The sequence below is a fragment of the Scyliorhinus torazame genome, chromosome 12 (assembly GCF_047496885.1).
Source record: "Scyliorhinus torazame isolate Kashiwa2021f chromosome 12, sScyTor2.1, whole genome shotgun sequence".
Lineage (NCBI taxonomy): Eukaryota > Metazoa > Chordata > Chondrichthyes > Carcharhiniformes > Scyliorhinidae > Scyliorhinus > Scyliorhinus torazame.
Window position 1 is genome coordinate 90,759,019 of NC_092718.1, and position 20,474 is coordinate 90,779,492.

At 53.3% G+C, this 20,474-nt stretch overlaps 1 protein-coding gene across 1 annotated transcript in view; it reads left to right on the plus strand.

The window, feature by feature from the left end:
* The window catches only part of LOC140387212 (C-X-C chemokine receptor type 3-like), a 121,947-nt gene extending 114,717 nt beyond the window's left edge, over window positions 1–7,230 (plus strand). Inside the window, exon 2 of the mRNA XM_072470192.1 lies at window positions 4,563–7,230. Within this exon, the coding sequence (XP_072326293.1) occupies window positions 4,563–5,624 (1,062 nt within the window). The 3' untranslated portion in view covers window positions 5,625–7,230. The remainder of the gene's footprint in view (window positions 1–4,562) is intronic.
* Window positions 7,231–20,474: the final 13,244 nt, after the last annotated feature.

The window sequence follows — 20,474 nt, forward strand, 5'->3', positions numbered from 1 at the left end:
GCTGCAGCGCTGGGCTGAGAGGTGGAAAATGGTGTTTAATGCAGAAAAGTGTGAGGTAATTCATTTTGGAAGGAATAAAAGGAAGACAGAGTACTGGGCTAATGTAAGATTCTTGGCAGTGTGGATGAGCAGAGAGATCTCGGTGTCCATGCACATAGATCCCTGAAAGTTGCCACTCAGGTTGAGAGGGTTGTTAAGGCGTACGGTGTGTTAGCTTTTATTGGTAGAGGGATTGAGTTTTGGAACCATGAGGTCATGTTGCAGCTGTACAAAACTCTGGTACGGCCGCATTTGGAGTATTGCGTGCAATTCTGGTCACTGCATTATAGGAAGGATGTGGAAGCATTGGAAAGGGTGCAGAGGAGATTTACCAGAATGTTGCCTGGTATGGAGGGAAGATCTTATGAGGAAAGGCTGAGGGACTTGAGGCTGTTTTTGTTAGAGAGAAGAAGGTTAAGAGGTGCCTTAATTGAGGCGTACAAGATGATCAGAGGATTGGATAAGGTGAACAGTGAGAGCCTTTTTCCTCGGATGGTGATGTCTAGCATGAGGGGACATAGCTTTAAATTGAGGGGAGATAGATAGAGGACAGATGTCAGAGGTAGATTCTTTACTCAGAGAGTAGTAAGGGCGTGGAATGCCCTACCTGCAACAGTAGTGGACTCGCCAACACGAAGGGCATTCAAATGGTCATTGGATTGATATATGGACAATAAGGGAATAGGGTAAATGGGCTTTAGAGTGGTTTCACAGGTCGGCGCAACATCGAGGGCCGAAGGGCCTGTACTGCGCTGTAATGTTCTATGTTCTATGTTCTGCAGCCCCCCCTGCTTCCTCAATATTACCTGTCCCTCTACATATCTTTATATAATCTGCAAACTTAGCAACAGTGCTTTCAGTTCCTTCCTCCAGACCATTACTGTATGTTGTGAAAAGCACCGACCCCTGAGCACACCACTAGCCACCGGCTGCCATCCTGAAAAAGACCACTTTATCCCCAGTCTCTGCCTCCTGCCAGTCAGCCAGTCTTCTATCTATGCCAGGATCGAAGCCTTAACACCATGGGCTCTTAACTTATTTAACAGTCTCCTTTGCGGCACCTTGTTAAAGGCCTTCTGGAAATCTAAATCTAAATAAATCATGTCCACTGGTTTTCCTTTGTCTAACTTCCTTCTTACCTCCTCAAAGTACAGGGGCGGAATTCTCTGCAATCGGCGCGATGTCCGCTGACCGGCGCCAAAAACGGCGCGAATCAGTCCGGCATCGCGCCGCCCCAAAGGTGCGGAATCCTCCACATCTTGAGCGGCCGAGCCCTAACCTTGAGTGGCTAGGCCGGAGCCGGACTGATTTCCGCCCCACCAGCTGGCGGGAACGGCCTTTGGTGCCCCGGCAGCTGAGCGCGGAAATGACTTTGCCGGGCGGCGCATGCGTGGGAGCGTCAGCGGCCGCTCACGGCATCCCCGCGCATGCGCAGTGGAGGGTGTCTCTTCCGCCTCCGCCATGGTGGAGACCGTGGCGAAGGCGGAAGGGAAAGAGTGCCCCCACGGCACAGGCCCGCCCGCAGATCGGTGGGCCCCGATCACGGGCCAGGCCACCGTGGGGGCACCCCAGATCGCCCCGCGCCACCCCCAGGACCCTGGAGCCCGCCCGCGCCGCCTTGTCCCTCCGGTAAGAGAGGTGGTTTAATCCACGCCGGCGGGACAGGCATTCCAGCAGCAGGACTTCGGCCCATCCGGGCCGGAGAATCGCCGGGGGGGGGGGCCCGCCAACCGACGCGGCGCGATTCCCGCCCCCGCCCAATATCAGACATGACTTCCCCTTGATGAAGTCATGTGTTATGTGTGTGCATTTGAGTATGTGTTTGTATGTGTGAGTGTGTGCATAGGTATGAGGGAGTGTGTGTGTGACTGAGTGTCTGCGTATGTGTGAGTGTGTGTATGTGTGTTTGGGTGTATGAGTGTTTGTGTGTCCGTGAGTGAACGGGAAATGGGTGTGTGTGTGTAAATTGTGTGTATGTGTTTGTGTGAGTGTCAGTGTGTGTGAGTGTGTGAAGGTGTATGTGAATGTGTGTGAGGGTGCTCGTGTGTGAGCATGTGTATGTGTGTGAATGTATGTGTGAGTGTCTCTGAATGTCTGCGTCTGTGTGTGAATGCATGTGAGTCTGAGCATTTGTGTGAGTGTGCGTGTTTGGATGTGCGTGTGAGTGAGTGTGTGTGAAGGTGTGTGAGAGTGTCTTAGTGTGTGTGTAAGTGTGTGTGTAAGTGTGAGGATAAGTGTGTGTAAATATGTGTGTATGAATGTGTGTGAGGGTGTTTGTATGAGCGTGTGTGAATCTGCGTGTGTCTCTGAGTGCATGTGTGTACATGTGTGAGATTGTGTGTGTATGAATATGTATGGGTGCGTGACTGTTTGTGCGTGTGAGAGTGTGTGTGGGTTGAGTGTGTGGGAGGGACTGTGAGTGTGCATGTAGGTGTGTGTGAGTGCACAATTGTGTGTAAATGTGTCTGTGTCTGAGTGCATGTGTGTGTGAATGTTTGTGTTTGTGTGAGTGAGTCTGTGTTAGTGAATGTGTGTGTGTGAGGATGACTGTGTGTGAGGATGAGTGTGTGAGTGTGTGTGAGTGAGTATGAGTAAGTGTGTGTGTGATTGTGTATGTGTAAGTGTGTGTGTCTGTGTGAGCTTGTGTGTGAGTGTGCGTGATTGTGTGTGTGTATGAATGTGAGTGTGTGGGCATATGTGTTAGTATGTGTAATTGCGTGTGTAAATGCATGTATAGGTTATGTGAATCTGTGTGTAAATGTGTATGTGTGTGTGAAAGAGTGCATGTGGTGAGTGTGTGTGTGTCTCTTTTGTGTGAGTGAGTGTGTTTGTGTGTGCGATTGTCTGTGTGTAAGCGAGTGTTTATGTGTAAATGTGTGTCTGTGTGTGCAGGTGTGTGTGAGTAAGTGTGTGTGAGTTTGTGTGAAAGTATGTGTAAGCATTTGAAGGTGTGTGAATGCGTGAAGATGTGTGTGAATTCATGTGTGTGTCAATGTGTTTGTGTGTGTGAATGTGTGTGTGCATGAGAGTGTGTGCCTGCGTGTGTATGTTTGTGTGCGAGTTTGAGTGCGTGTTGTGTGTGGGCGATTGTGTATGTATGTACGGGTTTGCACACTCTTCCCGTGTCTACATGGGTTTCACCCCCCACAATCCAAACATGTGCAGGTTCGGTGAATTGGTCACGCTAAATTGCCCCTTAATTGGAAAAAAATAATTGGGTACTCTAAAAAAAATTTTTAAAGTATGTGTGTGTGTTTGTGTGTGAGTTGTGTTTGTGCGTGAGTGATTGTGAATGAGTGTGTGTGAGTTTGTGTGAAGATGTGTGTGTGTAAAGGTGTGTGTGAATGTGTGAAGTTGTGTATGTGTGTGAGATTGTGTGTGACTGTGTGTAACTATGTGTATGGATGCGTGGCTCTGTGAGCCTGTGAATGTGTGTTTAAATGTGTGTGTAAGTGTGTGCATGTTGACGTGTGAATGTTTGTGATTCTGTATGTGTGTTTATGAGTGTGTGTGTGTGTGAGAGTGTGTGAGGGAGTATGTGAGTGTGTGTGTATATGTGTTGAGTGTGTGAGTGTGTGTGTATATGTGTGTGAGTGTGTGAGGGAGTATGTGTGAGTGTGTGTGTATATGTGAGGGAGTATGTGTGTGTGTGTGTGTGTGTGTATGTGTGTGAGTGTGTGAGGGAGTATGTGTGTGTGTATGTGCGAGTGTGTGTGTATATGTGAGGGAGTATGTGTGTGTGTATGTGTGTGAGTGTGTGAGGGAGTATGTGTGTGTGTATGTGCAAGTGTGTGTGTCTATGTGAGGGAGTATGTGTGTGTGTGCATATGTGGGAATGGGACACAATTATTCTCATAATTATAGTATTTCCCTCCCACACAGTCATACACCCTGCTGACAACAGCCTAGTAACACGGGAACTGTGGCCCATTGAGATCGTGAGTCGATCCCAGCCTTTAGTTTGGTCTAGTCTGATCTGAATCGTAAGACCATCCACCACTTTGGTTCTGTAACCTTTAATCCTCTCGCCAGGTGGAAATCGGTCTTTCTCAGCAGAATGATCAATTCACTTCCCAGCCTCAAACTCCCAGCCTTCCTGATTTTAATTCCCATGTGTGTAAAGAAAGTGCTCCGCCTTCTCCCTGGAATGGCCAATTTGAAGATTCTGACTCCTTGCTCTGGGCGCCCCCTCACCAGAAGACCACGGTTTTTCTCCACAGAGCCTATTGAATCCTTTAATCATCTTAAGCAGCTCGGTTAGATCACCCACTTAATCTTCTGGGATCAAGGGAATAAAGGCCTGGCCTGTGTTGTCTTCCCTCAGAACTGAACAGTTTTGGTCTGTCACACTGTTCGGCAGAAAATCTACCCGGCCTGAGTAAGGTACAGGAAGGGACTTCCCCAGAGAAAGTCACACATCTCTTCAAATAGCAGGCAAGGCATTCAGGGAATGGAGGAAGTGCATGAAGCTAAATCAAAGGCCCAATGCGTGAAGTAATATTTGTTTTCTGTTTTTTTTCAAGACTTACGAGTATGATGAGGGAGAATTTGATACTGCTTTGCTTAACGCCAAACCATGCAGGCCCATCGTAGTTGAAAGGTTTGCCCGCGTCTTTGTGCCTGTGCTGTACTCCTTCGTCCTCCTCTTGGGCATTCTGGGTAATGCACTGGTGATTCTCATCCTTGGCCGCTACAAGAGAGCTCGGAGAACCATCACAGATACTTTCATCCTGCACTTGGCCATCGCCGATCTCCTCCTGGTCTTCACCCTCCCCTTCTGGGCAGTGGAGGCGGTGAACGGTTGGATCTTTGGCCATGTCATGTGCAAGCTGATTGGCGCCATCTTTGCTCTCAACCTGTACAGCAGCATCCTCTTCCTGGTGTGCATCAGCTTCGACCGTTACCTGGCCATCGTCCATGCCATCCATATGTACAAGAGACGCAAGCCTGTCTACATCCATGCCACCTGCCTCCTCGTCTGGGTCTTTTGTCTCCTCCTGGCGCTTGTTGATCTCATCTTTCGTGAAGAGTACAACTCCACCTACCTCAACTCGACAGTTTGCACCTACATATTTCACCCAGAAAGCGCCAATACCTGGAAAATGACCCTCCGTATTTCCCATCACATCGTTGGCTTCTTTGGCCCCATGGCGGCCATGTTGTATTGCTACTGCATGATCTTCAAGACACTGTGTCACGCCCAGATGTTCGAGAGGCAGAAGACCCTGAAGGTGGTAATCGCCATCGTGGTTGTCTTTGTGGTCTGCTGGCTGCCCTACAACGCCGTGCTTTTTGTCGACACCCTTGAGTCGCTGGGCGCCATCTCGACCTACTGTGCCATGCTGAACATCCTGGACATCAGCCGCACAATCACCCAGGCCCTCGGGCTCGTCCACTCCTGCTTGAACCCCCTCCTTTATGCCTTCATCGGGGTCCGGTTCCGCCATGAGGTGTCGAGGGTGCTGTTGGACATCGGTTGCTTGAAGAAGAATCTGGTCACCAACCGCCGGCCCGGGAAAAGTAAACGGGCATCTTCCGCCATCTCGGATTCGGAAACATCCACCTCCTACTCAACGATATGGTAGAGAGTCTACAAGCTCCATGGACCCCTGGCCAACAATTGATTTCCCAATCAAAGGCTTTGGTGAGGAGTGTGGTTGCGAAGAAATACTGAACTTGTGCTCATCTCCACACAAAAGCTCCCCCCGTGTGATTTTCAATGACTTTCAGTAAGCATTAGCCATCTGGCAAACCATGTACTTCAGGGATATTAATTGAATGACTGATTAAATCTGCTTTTCTCCTTCTCTGTTCTTCTCATGAGGTGTAGGTGTCAGCATCTGTTGCCCCATCCCTAATTTCCCAAACTGAGCGACTTTCTCAGTTGTCCCAGAGGGGCAGTTAAGAGGCAGTAACTCTACACGTAGGCCGGACAGGGTACCAGGATACCTGAATTTCTGGGTCCGGCTTTACATCTTGAATCCCGCCCTACTGCCAACCCTTCCCATTTTATCCAGGGTGGAGACTGACACCAGTGCCAGGGGTTTTACCCCCACAGCCAATAATTCCTGGAGCGGGATTGGCTTGGTGGTTTTCTGTCTCAGACGCAAGAGAGCGATTCACTGAGCCACTCCACGTCCCAATGAGAGGAGCTTTTATTTTTACAATCCATGGTCACCATGACAGAGACTAGAGGCTGGATTCTCCCAAAATGAGACTATGTCCCCACGCCAGCGTAAAAATGATGGAGTTTTACTCCAGAAGTTCCTGCAGATAAGTTCAATGAATTGATCGCACTGCAGGGGGCTAACAGGAACCCGGAGTGAATCTCGCAGCTTTTGCTGTGGACACCTGCACTTCCAGGTCAGAGGCCGCGCATGCGCAGGGGGGCGACCTCCAGTGGCCGCACCGTGCTCCGTGGCGGACTCGGTCCGCAGAGCCACACCGAAGAAAGAGACCCCCTGATCGGCTGCGTGCTCGAGCCTCAAACCCCGCACATTTAATCGCCGCCCGCCTATAAGGCCCCCCTGGTCTCCGATCGCCCGCCCGTGTCTAGAAGGGCCACGGACTGAGTCCGCAGCCGCCCCGCGAGCTTCCCGACCGGCATTAGGTGCATTGCTCCACGTCGTCGGGAACTCGGCCGGTCAGGAGCGGAGGTTTGCTCAGCGGGCCTCTGGCAATGGCCCCCAGCGGCGCGGCGTACCCCACAGTGACGCAGATTTTCGGTGCCCGGAGAATTGCCGAACCAGCGCCGGGCCCGATTCCGGCGTCAAACTGGATTCTCCACCTCGGTGCCGGCCGCGATTTGGCGTGGGGCTGTGGAAATTCCATCCCTAGATTTTAATTCAGAAAATTGAATTTGTACCAGGGGCCATGGTGGGATTTGAACCTGGGCCCCAGAAAATGAGACTCTTTGGATTACGAGTCCACAGTGTCACAGGGCTGGTATCTCTGATGGGGAACGTTTAAGGCGTTTGGAAAACGCTAGAAATCCTTTGGAGCGAGAGATATTTCATCAAATCATCCTCATAGGGTTCAACGTTCATCCTCCTTACCCAGTGCTCACCCCCCCTCCGATTTGCATCTCCCACAATGCCCCCATCTCCCCAATCCAGCACTCCATCCCTCCCACACCCAGCCCTCACTCTCCCCCCCACAACCAGCCCTCACTCTCCCCCCCACATCCAGCCCTCCCTCCCTCCCACATCCAGCCCTCCCTCTCCCCCCCACAACCAGCCCTTCCTCTCCCCCCATCCAGCCCTCCCTCTCCCCCCCCTCCAGCCCTCCCACTCCCCCCCCATTCAGCCCTGCCTCTCCCCCCCATCCAGCCCTCCCTCCCCTCCCCTCCAGCCCTCCCTCTCCCCCCCATCCAGACCTCCCTGGCCCCCCCCATCCAGCACTCCCTCTCCCCCCCATCCAGCCCTCCCTCTCCCTCCCCCTCCAGCCCTCCCTCTCCCCCCCTCCAGCCCTCCCTCTCCCCCCCCCCATTCAGCCCTGCCTCTCCCCCCCATCCAGCCCTCCCTTCCCCCCCCCTCCAGCCCTCCCTCTCCCCCCCATCCAGACCTCCCTGGCCCCCCCATCCAGCACTCCCTGCCCACCCCACATCCAGCCCTCCCTCTTCCCCCACAACCAGCCCTCCCTCTCCCCCCCCGATCCAGCCCTCCCTCTCTCCCCATCCAGCCCTCCCTCTCCCCCCCCATCCAGCCCCCCCTGCCCCCCCATCCAGCACTCCCTGCCCCCCCCACATCCAGCCCTCTCCCCCCCATCCAGCCCTCCCTCTCCCCCCCACATCCAGCCCTCTCCCCCCCATCCAGCACTCCCTCCCTCCCACATCCAGCCCACCCTCTCCCCCCACAACCAGCCCTCCCTCTCCCCCCCAGATCCAGCCCTCCCTCTCCCCCCCCATCCAGCCCTCCCTCTCCCCCCCCATCCAGCCCTCCCTGCCCCCACATCCAGCACTCCCTGCCCCCCCCACATCCAGCCCTCTCCCCCCATCCAGCCCTCCATCTCCCCCCCCCCACATCCAGCCCTCTCCCCCCATCCAGCCCTCCATTTCCCCCCACATCCAGCCCTCACCCCCCCACATCCAGCCCTCACTCTCACCCCCACATCCAGCGCTCTCCCCCCCATCCAGCCCTCCCTCTCCCTCCCCCATCCAGCCCTCCCTCTCCCCCCACACCCAGCCCTCCCTCTTCCTCCCCCCATCCAGCCCTCGCTCTCCCACCCCCATCCAGCACTCGGTCTCCCCCCCCAATCCAGCCCCCTCTCTCCCCCCCCATCCAGCCCTCCCTCTCCCCCCCATCCAGCCCTCGCTCTCCCCCCCAATCCAGCCCTCCCTCTCCCCCCATCCAGTCCTCCCTCTCCCCCCCATCCAGCCCTCCCTCTCCCCCCACATCCAGCCCTCCCTCTCCCCCCCATCCAGCCCTCCATCTCCCCCCCACATCCAGCCCTCCATCTCCGCCCCCCATTCAGCCCTCCCTCCCCCCCCACATCCAGCCGTCCCTCTCCCCCCTATGCAGCCCTCCCTCTCCCCCCATCCAGTTCTCCCTCACCCCCCCATCCAGCCCTCTCTCTCTCCTATCCAGCCCTCCCTCTCCCCCCTATCCAGCCCTCCCTCTCCCCCTATCCAGCCCTCCCTCTACCCCCCATCCAGCCCTCTCTCTCCCCCTATCCAGCCCTCCCTCACCCCCCATCCAGCCCTCCCACTCCTCCACATCCAGCCTTTTCCCACATCCAGCCCTCCCTCTCCCCCCATCCAGCTCTCCCTCTCCCCCATCCAGCCCTCCCTCTCCCCCATCCAGCCCTCCCTGCCCCCCCATCCAGCCCTCCCTCTCCCCCCATCCAGCCCTCCCTGCCCCCATCCAGCTCTCCCTCTACCCCCCATCCAGCCCTCCCTCCCTCCATCCAGCTCTCCCTCTCCCCCCATCCAGCCCTCTCTCTACCCCCATCCAGCCCTCCCTCTCCCCCCATCCAGCCATCTCCCCCCACATCCAGCCCTCCCTCTCCCCTCCCATCCAGCCATCCCTCTTTCCACCACTGCGTCCTCCTTCTCCCCCCCCCATTTAGTCCTCCCTCTCCCCCCCCCATCCAGCCCTCCTTCTCCCCCCCATCCAGCCCTCCTTCTCCCCCCCATCCAGCCCTCCTTCTCCCCCTCCTGCCATCCAGGCCTCCCTCTCCCCCCATCCAGCCCTCCTTCTCCCCACCATCCAGCCCTCCCTCTCCCCCCCATCCAGCCCTCCTTCTCCCGCCCCTGCCATCCAGTCCTCCCTCTCCCCCCATCCAGCCCTCCATCTCCACCACCCCCGCCATCCCTCTCCCCCCCATCCAGAAGTCCTTCTCCCCCCCACGCCATCCAGTCCTCCCTCTCCCCCCATCCAGCCCTACTTCCCCCCCCCCCGGCCATCCAGCCCTCCTTCCCCCCTCCCCTGAAACTTTTTATTGTTTCATTTTTTAAAATTAGAACACACAATTGTTTGTTTCCAACTAAGGGGCAATTTAGCGTGGCCAAATTGCGGGGGTGAGACCCACGCAGCCACGGGGAGAATATGCAAACTCCACACGGACAGTTACCTGGGGCCGGGATTGAACCTGGGTTCTCGGCGGCGTGAGACGGCAGTGCAAACCGCTACACCACTGTGCTGCCCTCCCCCTCCCCCACCCCCAATCCAGCCTTTTTCACCCCTTCCCCCAATCCAGCCCCCGCCCCCCCCCCCCCCCACCCCCCGCCAATGTACTCATCTTTCCTGCTGAGAAACCTGCACCAGTCGACCAAAGAGACAGGGAGAGATTAGGAGAATTTCTATTTCACACAGTAAGTTGTGATCTGGAAGGTGCTGCCTGAAAGGGCGGTGGAAGCAGATTCAACAGGAACTTTCAAATTGGATAAATATTGGAGATGGGAAAGTTTGGAAGGATATATGGGGGCAAGAGTGGGGGAGGGTGGGGGGAGAGAGTGGGACAAGTTGGATAGCACTGTCTGAGGGCAGGTATGGTCATGATGGGCTGAATGACTTCCTCTGGTGCTGCAAATTAGATTGTTAGGGTACAGCACTTAAACACTTCAAATCATAAAGAGAGCTTCATTAACAGAACATTTCTAACTTTTTTGTGGAAAACATTTTTAGCCTAAAACCTCTGTCTTGAAACTGCCTTTCCTGTGCATCTCCCAGATCCTCGAACTTAGCAATGTGAATAAAGCTAATTTAACCTTCGCCCGTCACATCCTTCGCAGAATGTAATCAATGGCACTGTATAGATATGATATGTTCATTTTCACTGCAATATACTTTCGATGTATGTGTAATAAAACAATTATTGATGTCAATCTGACTCCTTTGTCATAATACAAATACTGTCAGCTTTAAAGAGAGAGCTGCCCCGCGGGCAGCACGGTGGAGCAGAGCGCTCGCCCTGCTGCCTCACGGCGCCGAGATCCCAGGTTCAATTCCGGCTCTGGGTCACTGTCCGTGTGGAGTTTGCACATTCTCCCCGTCTTTGTGTGGGTTTCGCCCCCACAACCCAAAAGATGTGCAGGGTAAGTGGATTGGCCATGCTAAATTGCCCCTTAATTGAAAAAAAAATGAATTGATACTCAAAATTTATTTTTAAAAAAGAGAGTGCTGCCTAGTGATTGTTACAGTGACTTAAAACACAAGAAGATGCACACTGAGCTTTACTCTGCATCTAACCCCGTGCTGTACCTGTGCTGGGAGTGTTTGATGAGGACAGTGTAGAAGGAGCTTCACACTGCATCTAACCCCGTGCTGTACCTGTCCTGGGAGAGTTTGATGGGGGCAGTGTTTAGGGAGCTTTACTCTATACATATCCCCGTGCTGAACCTATCCTGGGAGTGTTTGATGGGGTCAGTGTAGAGGGAGCTTTACTCTGTATCTAACCCCGTGCTGTACCTGCCCTGGGAGTGTTTGATGGGGACAGTGTAGAGGGAGCTTTACTCTGTATGTAACCCCGTGCTGTACCTGCCCTGGGAGTGTTTGATGGGGCATTGTAGAGGGAGCTTTACTCTGTATCTAACCCCGTGCTCCACCTGTCCTGGGAGTGTTTGATGGGGATAATGCAGAGGGAGCTTCACTCTGTATCTTGCCCCGTGACTTATATGTCCTGGGAATTTGATGGGGACCGTGTAGAGGCAGCTTTACTCTGTATCTAACCCTGTGCTTTACCTGTCCTGGGAGTATTTAATGGGGACAGTGTATCTAACCCTGTGCTGTACCTGTCCTGGGAGTTTTTAATGGGGACAGTGTAGAGGGAGCTTTACTCTGTATCTAACCCCGTGCTGTGCCTGTCCTGGGAGTGTTTGATGGGGACAGTGTAGAGGGAGCTTTACTCTGCATGTAACCCGTGCTGTACCTGTCCTGGGAGTGTTTGATGGGGTGTAGAGGGAGCTGCACTCTATTTAACACTGTTCCGTTACTGTTCCGGGAGTGTTTGATGGGAACAGTGGAGAGGGAGCTTTACTCTATACATAACCCTGTGCTGTACCTGCCCTGGGAGTGTTTGATGGGGACAGTGTAGAAGGAGCTTTACTCTGCATCTAACCCCGTGCTGTAGCTGTCCTGGGAGAGTTTGATGGGGGCAGTGTTTAGGGAGCTTTACTCTATACTTATCCCCGTGCTGTACCTGCCCTGGGAGTGTTTGATGGAAAGTATAGAGGGAGCTTTACTCTGTATCTAACCCCGTGCTGTACCTGTCCTGGGAGTGTTTGATGGAAAGTATAGAGGGAGCTTTACTCTGTATCTAACCCCGTGCTGTACCTGCCCTGGGAGTGTTTGATGGGGGCAGTGTTTAGGGAGCTTTACTCTGTATCTAACCCCGTGCTGTACCTGTCCTGGGAGTGTTTGATGGCGACAGTTAGAGGGAGCTTTACTCTGTATCTAACCCCGTGCTGTACCTGCCCTGGGAGTGTTTGATGGGAACAGTGTAGAGGGAGCTTTACTCTGTATCTAACCCCGTGCTGTACCTGTCCTGGGAGTGTTTGATGGGAACAGTGTAGAGGGAGCTTTACTCTGTATCTAACCCCGTGCTGTAACTGTCCTGGGAGTGTTTGATGGGAACAGTGTAGAGGGAGCTTTACTCTGTATCTAACCCCGTGCTGTAGCTGTCCTGGGAGTGTTTGATGGGGACAGTGTAGTGGGTGCTTTACTCTGTATCTAACCCCGTGCTGTAGCTGTCCTGGGAGTGTTTGATGGGGACAGTGTAGTGGGAGCTTTACTCTGTATCTAACCCTGTGCTGTACCTGTCCTGGGAGTGTTTGATGGGGACAGTGTAGTGGGAGCTTTACTCTGCATCTAACCCCGTGCTGTAGCTGTCCTGGGAGTGTTTGATGGGGGCAGTGTTTAGGGAGCTTTACTCTATACTTATCCCCGTGCTGTACCTGCCCTGGGTGTGTTTGGTTGGGGCATTGTAGAGGGAGCTTTACTCTGTATCTAACCCCGTGCTCCACCTGTCCTGGGAGTGTTTGATGGGGATAATGCAGAGGGAGCTTTACTCTGTATCTTGCCCCGTGACTTATATGTCCTGGGAATTTGATGGGGACCGTGTAGAGGCAGCTTTACTCTGTATCTAACCCCATGCTGTACCTGTCCTGGGAGTATTTAATGGGGACAGTGTAGAGGGAGCTTTACTCTGTATCTAACCCTGTGCTGTACCTGTCCTGGGAGTATTTAATGGGGACAGTGTATCTAACCCTGTGCTGTACCAGTCCTGGGAGTTTTTAATGGGGACAGTGTAGAGGGAGCTTTACTCTGTATCTAACCCCGTGCTGTACCTGTCCTGGGAGTGTTTGATGGGGACAGTGTAGAGGGAGCTTTACTCTGTATGTAACCCGTGCTGTACCTGTCCTGGGAGTGTTTGATGGGGTGTAGAGGGAGCTGCACTCTATTTAACACTGTTCCGTTACTGTTCCGGGAGTGTTTGATGGGAACAGTGGAGAGGGAGCTTTACTCTATACATAACCCCGTGCTGTACCTGCCCTGGGAGTGTTTGATGGGGACAGTGTAGAGCGAGCTTTACTCTGTATGTAACCCCGTGCTGTACCTGCCCTGGGAGTGTTTGGTTGGGGCATTGTAGAGGGAGATTTACTCTGTATCTAACCCCTTGCTGTACGTGTCCTGGAAGTGTTTGATGGGGAAAGTGTAGCAGGAGCGAAACTCTATTTAACACCATTATGTAACTGCCTTGGCAATGTTTGATTGGAAAGTGAAGCCGGAGATTTACTCTGTATCTAAATCATGCTCTGTCGGTCCTGGGAGTGTTTGATGAGGACAGTGTAGAGGGAGCTTTACTCTGTGTCTAAACCCATGCTCTACCTGTCCATTCAAATCTATGAACTCAAGTTAACCTTTGTAAAACATACAGTGAACATCTTAGCAACCATGAATTCAAATACAACCCCAAAAGAATACAACACTAAGTAATCCTTTAAACTTTCCTTTTAACATCCATAAGATTTAAAATAACTTTTACCAGAAGCACATCAGGTTAAAGTCACTACTGTTATTAGTTTTAAATCACCAGGATCGATTTGCAGTCTTTAGATTACAAAGAGAGATTCATACACCTTCTGGCTGTGACTGCAGCTATCCAGCTCTGAAAACGAATCTAAAACACATCCTGCAGCAAACAGCCTAAAACGAAAGTAGAAAGCTGACAGACAGCCCAGCTCCACCCACACACTGACATCACTGATAAACACCCATTTCTTAAAGGTACATTTCTTAAACACACATTTCTTAAAGGTACTCTCACAAGACACCTCCCCCCAAGTAAAAGAAATAAACCATCAACTTCAAGATGGTTTCATTTTTCACCTTTTCACCATTCTTTACGAAATTCACACAGTAAATATACTTTTCCGTTTCAAAAAACAACACATGCAAACAGGTATAATAATATAATCCATTTTCTTTTTCGTTCTTCTTCCTCCAACTGAAATCCGTTTTAAATGTTCTTTCCATGCCTGGCTGAAAATTACCAGATCGTCGATGTATACCGCACAGTTGGGTAATTCTGAAACAACTGTATTTGTTAACCGTTGAAATGTTGCTGGGGCGTTTTTCATGCCAAATGGCATAACTTTGAATTGGCATATACCATCTGGAGTCACAAAAGCTGAAATCTCCTTCACCCTTTCGGATAAAGGTACCTGCCAGTAACCTTTAAGTAAATCCAGTTTGGAAATCAAAGCTGATTGCGGAATGCAAGCCGCACTTCTGCCGGCCGGACCGTGCACGCCTGGTGAAGGCCTCCCGCCCCTTTGAACGCCTCAGCGTGGATTTCAAAGGCCCCCTCCCGTCCACCGATCGTCACACATATTTCCCCAGTGTGATCGACGAATACTCCCGGTTCCCCTTCGTCATCCCTTGCCCCGACATGACGTCTGCCACCGTCATTAAAGCCCTCAATTCAATCTTCACTCTGTTCGGTTTCCCCGCCTACATCCACAGTGACAGGGGATCCTCATTCATGGGCGATGAGCTGCGTCAGTTCCTGCTCAGCAGGGGTATCGCCTCCAGCAGAGAGTGTAGAGGGTGCCATCTCCGCTACTCCACTACTGGGCCGATATCTGGGGTTTGAATATCTGTGTGTGTCTCTCTCCAGCTGGCACTGAAACTTCAGAGGCCAGGGGATGTCGCACTGGGACACTTCCACTGAAGAGAGCACTGATTCACGCCTGCCGTTTATTCCTAACCGACAGCCTGAGACTTATATCACACAGATCTCCAGACCCCTACCAATACCCAGGTGATTCTCTCTCTTGCCGGTGGTGCAACACCCACCCGGTTCCTACTCCACTAGAGTAGCTTTCCCAAGAGAGAGAATAGGACACTGCTGTTTATTTCCTAACCAGCAGTCTGTCCTGAGTTAATCGCTCAAGATGAGCCTCGATTCTTGAACCCGGAATTAAGGTGAGGAGTATTTTAACAATGACTTGGTCAGAGATCGCTGGTGAAAGATTGAAGAATTTAAACGACTCCAATTATCATCAAATCAAGGTTTATTGCAAAACCCAGGTCAAAATCATCAACAGAAGAAACACAATAAAATCTTATGCTCTAATACAAACTAAGTCTATTCAAAAGTAATATAGCGGACACAACGAAAATTCTTATGATTACACAGTTTTTAGCAATATCACAAGGCACAAAACAAGTTCCCTTCCCCAAAGCCTCAACCACTATTAAAGTCAAGGGAGTTTCGCAAGCTGCTGCAGGGTACTTACGGTCACAGGCTGCAGAGGTCAAGTCAGGGGTGCAGAGGTCGAGCCAAGAACGAAGAGACCCCCAATCGAAAACACAGCCCCTTTTATATTGTTTTACCTGGCTTTGTCCTGTGATCGGCCAGCCCCTTTTGCATTGAAAAAGGTAAGATTTAAAGTTCCCGCTGGTCCCGCCCCCTTTGAGCCGGTCAGACCTGTCGAGATGGGAGTACCTCCCCTAGGTCCGCCTCCAGTCTGTTTTTTGAGATAACGAGGTTGAGCTCCCTTGAAGATTTTCAAAGACTTCCATCTGCTCCGGAGATAGCTGCTATGTTGATGGGGTGTTGATTGGATTCTGCTCTGGTGGAGGCCAGGTCATTTACATTTGCATGGGGCTATGACCATCCCATTGTCCTGCTTGCAGGCAGGCCCCCTGTGTATTCCCGTGCCCCTTGGTCTGTGTTTTGATCTTATCTCGTTGTCTGGCTCCTTCTTCCTTGTAGCTCCTAGGGGGGGGGTTTGTAAATACTTATGTACTTATGTCCCTACTCAGCTCAGCGGACCAAGCCTGCTGGGAAAACTGGTTCTGTTCTCTTGGCTGAAAAGTCAGTTTACAGTCTCTGAGTTTTTATTCTTGGGCAGTTCCAAAAAGGTCGAATTGCCCGAAAACCTTACAGATGCCCCTTCGATACGTCCCTACCTGCTTGGACCGTATCGACACAGGTGAAGGGCAATCATTTCCTCTTGTGTGGACCGTAGGCCCCCCCCCCAACAACATGCGAAATTACAATTCCCAAGACAGTTCCCTTAATCTAGGCTGCCCCTGATTTCAATGAGAGGGAAAGACAAGACCATACTTAATTCAAGCAGACAGTAACATATACACATTTCACCGGAACCCCAAACGTAAGGGTCCCTGTACATATATCACAATCAAGTACACATTTCACCGGGACCCCAAACGTAAGGGTCCCTGTACATATATCACAATCAAGTACACATTTCACGCGAATCCATACAACTATTTACAATTGCATCTGTTTATTTCACCAAGGATCCTCCTTTCTTGGCTGCACTTCGCTTCTTCCCGTTGAGGGCTCTTCATTTATCCTCCATCGTCGATACCTGCAGCTGAAAGGTTTAGTCCAACTGAGGCGACAGCATAATGTACCCCCTGTACAACATTTCCTTTGTGGGGGCAAACACTAAACCATTCTCAGGCCCCCCCCTGGTGGTGATCGGACAGTTGTGAGGGTCGATCGGTTGGGCTGTGGGCAGGGGTCGCTTTACCTGAACCAGCAGTTCGGTAGCTTCTACAGTCATCCCTTCCCTGGGCGTTACACATCCCTCCCCACTGCGGTCAATTTATCCCGTTCCCTGGGTTCTGCCACCACCTTACAAAAGTGATTAATGCCCCTTGTGGACATGCCTTGGTAGATCCCCATGAACACAAATAAATGCCCTGGTCAGAAGCCCACCACTTATCCCAGCAAACGGTGATCCTACCCGGTGACCCCGTGATGGTCCGTTAGGTGTTGGTGTCCAGGCGTTCCCAGTCCGAGGACCGATCCCTCATGTCCAGCCTCAGCTTCCTGGGCCACCACCATCTCCCCAAAGGAACGTCCCCCTCACAGGTTAAACACACCCGCCTGCCCTCAGTCACCCTAACCCGGTCAGTCGCCACCTGTATCTCCTCGCAGAGTACCGAGGCCTCTCCATAGGTGAAGCTCTGGTGGCTGGAGTACCTGGTCGAGTTCGACCCCAGCCACCCCGGCCACCTCCCCAGGTGTGAGTAGCGGGCCTGCTCTATGGCCACCTGGTTTCCCTGTCCGGTAGTGACCAGGGGGCTCTGCCGCCAGAACACCCATAGACAAAGGACTCTTCTGTCTCTCCTCTGCGGAGTTCTCCCGGTCCCACCATCGCCAGGATCAGCAAACTCCACATCGTCGGGTGCCCCATCTGTAAGAAAAACAAAACACATCCTTGCCTCTACAGCCCTACCTACCTTAAAGTGCATGGGTTCTATCCAGCGGCAGCAGCAGCTCCCGCTTTGAAGTTGCCGCAGCCTGTCTGTGATTCTGTGTTTACAGCCCGGCTCCCCAGGGTCCTAGTGCCTGCCGCTATCCGGCGGCAGCAGCAGCTCCCGCTTTGAAGTTGCCGCAGCCTGTCTGTGATTCTGTGTTTACAGCCCGGCTGCACCAGGGTCCTAGTGCCTGGTGCTTCATCATTTTACCATTGCACCAGGCGCTTCTGTGTTCCCACGATCCTAAATACTTCACACACAACTACACACTAATTAGAACTAACAGGGGGGGAATGCTATATACAATGCCACCCGTCTCCGGGTGGCCAAATTAAAACTGTGCCCCGCTAAACTGGGGCAGTTCACCTGTTTGGTCCAACGGCTCGGGCCAGACCGTCCCCTCCCGGGGGTTCGGGCTGCCCCTTGCCTCTCCTTTCCCAACAGGGTTCGGTGATCCCTCATCGCTCCCTTCTACTCGGGCCCCCTTACTGCGGGACCGGGTGACAGGGAGGTGTGATGGGGACCATCTTACCGGGGGCTTGGAGACCCGATTGCTCCTTCGTCCCCTGACTGGTTCCCAAACCCAAGGTGATACCTCCACTTCCTCCGCCTCCTTAGCCTCTATACTAAGGCAGGCCACCTGACCCACAGGTAAGGGCTTGGGAATCGTTACTGTCCCTGGGCTGGGTGCTTGCAGCACCGTCGGTCTCTTTGGGACTGCCCCTTCGGGACAGCACCTTGTCACCGGTTGTGTGATCGTGGAGTCAGGGACCTTCCCCACCGTCGTTAATTCTACGGGGGGTTTCTCCACTACCACCCCCAGTCTTCCCCCCACCTTGCTCTTTCTTGCCCTTATGGGGTGGAACAATTTAAATTGACTGATGTGGCGTTCGCATGGGTCCCACCTTAAGGGATTTAAACTGCAAATAGCCGCTGAGGCAGCCTCCAGAATGGGACCCTGCACCTGGACCGGACCAGGGTCTGGGGCTAGAACTACCCCTGCGCTCCCTTTTTCCTGAGGCTGCTCCCTGGGTAGTCATACGGGTTCTTGTGGTGTGGGTGCGGGCAAGCCCTGGCCCGTTGCCATTGCCACCTGTCCCGACCCAGCTGCTAGGCTCTGCAAAAAGGCTAAAAGTTTCTTTACCTCGAAGGTTTCCGGGGCAGCTGCTCCTGCCGCCGGGGTCTGACTCTCTACTGCGGGAGCCCTCTCCTCCTTGCTAGGGTTTTTACATTCCCTCTTGAAATGCCCGGCCTTCCCACACCCGTAGCATAAGTATTCCTCATGCTTCCACTCTCTCTTAGGGGCTGCTGGCGCGATTTCATGCACCCTACCCTTAAGGGGCTTGTCCTCACCCCTCTCCCCATTACGATATGCGAGGGTAAGTTTCCTAAGGACCTCTTCCTCATTAAGGGCCGGGGTCTGCGGGTCGAACCAGTGTTCGGCTTTTGCCCTAACGTTAGGGAGACAGTTGGCAACTAGGGTCTTCAGCCAGTGGGCGGTTCTTTCCCCTAAATTCCGTCTATCCGCGGGAACCCCGCATGCCTCCATATAGACAGTCCACAGTCTGTCTGCGAACATGGTGGGAGATTCTCCTGGTTGCTGCTTGGTTTCCCCCACCCTCATGAAAGGGCTCCCCAGATTTAAGCCCATCGCCTCCAGAACAGCAGTCTGTGCTGCCGCCCATGTGTCAGGTCTTCCCCCATTCCCAGAGGTCACTGTCCTGCATAGCTGTGCATCTAGGGTCATCAGGAGCATCTTTATTTGCTCCCCTTCGTCGCAGTCATTGATGCTGGCTGCCTGTTCCACCTCCATAAAATGAAGCGACGGATCCCCTTTTGGAGTTAGTCTGGGAACGTGGGCCACCATCCCCCTGAGCTCGGATGCCCCATGAGGAACGATAATGTCGCCCTCAACCGGTCCCCTATTTGCCATCCCCGCCGGGGGACCATACCTTCGTTGCCTGACAGGGCACATCTGCCCTACCTGGGGTTCCTGCTCCTCCTCCCCACTGTCCAGCTCTCCTGCCCCGTTGGGTAGCCCCCCTGTCCCCGGGCTAGCTACCCATATAGGAGACGCCGCTATCTGGGGATACACCACTGACCCCCCTTGGACCTGCCCCTGACCGGGCGGTCCAAACCCTACCTGCTGACCCGGCCCCATCACCGGCATCCCAGGCAGCGGTCTGTCCCCATCCCATGGGGACCCACATACGAAACCAGGCGGACACGCCTCCAGCTGGGGGTACCCTGCCGACCCCCCTTGGACTTGCCCCTGAACGTGCAGTCCGTTCCCCGCCTGCCGACCCGGGCACGATCCCGGTGCCTCAGGAGGCGGTCTATTCCCCTTGGCCTGTGGGGAATCATCCGCTGCGAGGAGCACCTTGCCCCTTGGGGACCCCCCTGGACCTACCAGGTGTATCTGTCCCCTGACCTTGGACAAGGCCTCCTCCAACTCCGTTATTCGTGCCTGGCACGGCCCATGGGCACAGTCCCCTACTTCCTCGCGAGCCACTCGGTACGCTGCCTGGATGTCCCGGAACTTCCCCTCCAGCTTCCTACACTGCTCTGTACTCCGAGCATAGAGTTCCTGGAGCCTCCGTTCCTTTTCTTTACCCTCCACTATCTGGCAGTGGAGATAGTCCTTCTCACACCGGTTAGACTCGCTTTCCTGTTTCATTTCTGCCATTTCTTCCCGCAGTCGTTCCGCTGCGCTAGCGCTGTCCCCTGCGCTGGCCCTCACTTCTCTCAACTCCTGCTCTAACTCTTCGACCCTATCCTCTGTCTTGACTACCTGCTCGGACAGGCAAACCAGCCAAACTGCCTTCTCCAAGTGCCTTTTGTGCGCCTTGCTTTCTGTCCATGCAGCCGCTGCCATTACCGGTTGCTCCGCATTGATCAATTCTGAGACCCAAGGTTTGGTGAGGTTGACCTTTTGCCACAAATACGAGGATATTCTCTCCTCCATTTTGCTTCGTTCCCTCACCCCCTCTGCCAAGTCACATACTCCAAACCACCGGGCTCCTGCCTGACTCGCCATTGTAGAGGGTGCCATCTCCGCTACTCCACTACTGGGCCGATATCTGGGGTTTGAATATCTGTGTGTGTCTCTCTCCAGCTGGCACTGAAACTTCAGAGGCCAGGGGATGTCGCACTGGGACACTTCCACTGAAGAGAGCACTGATTCACGCCTGCCGTTTA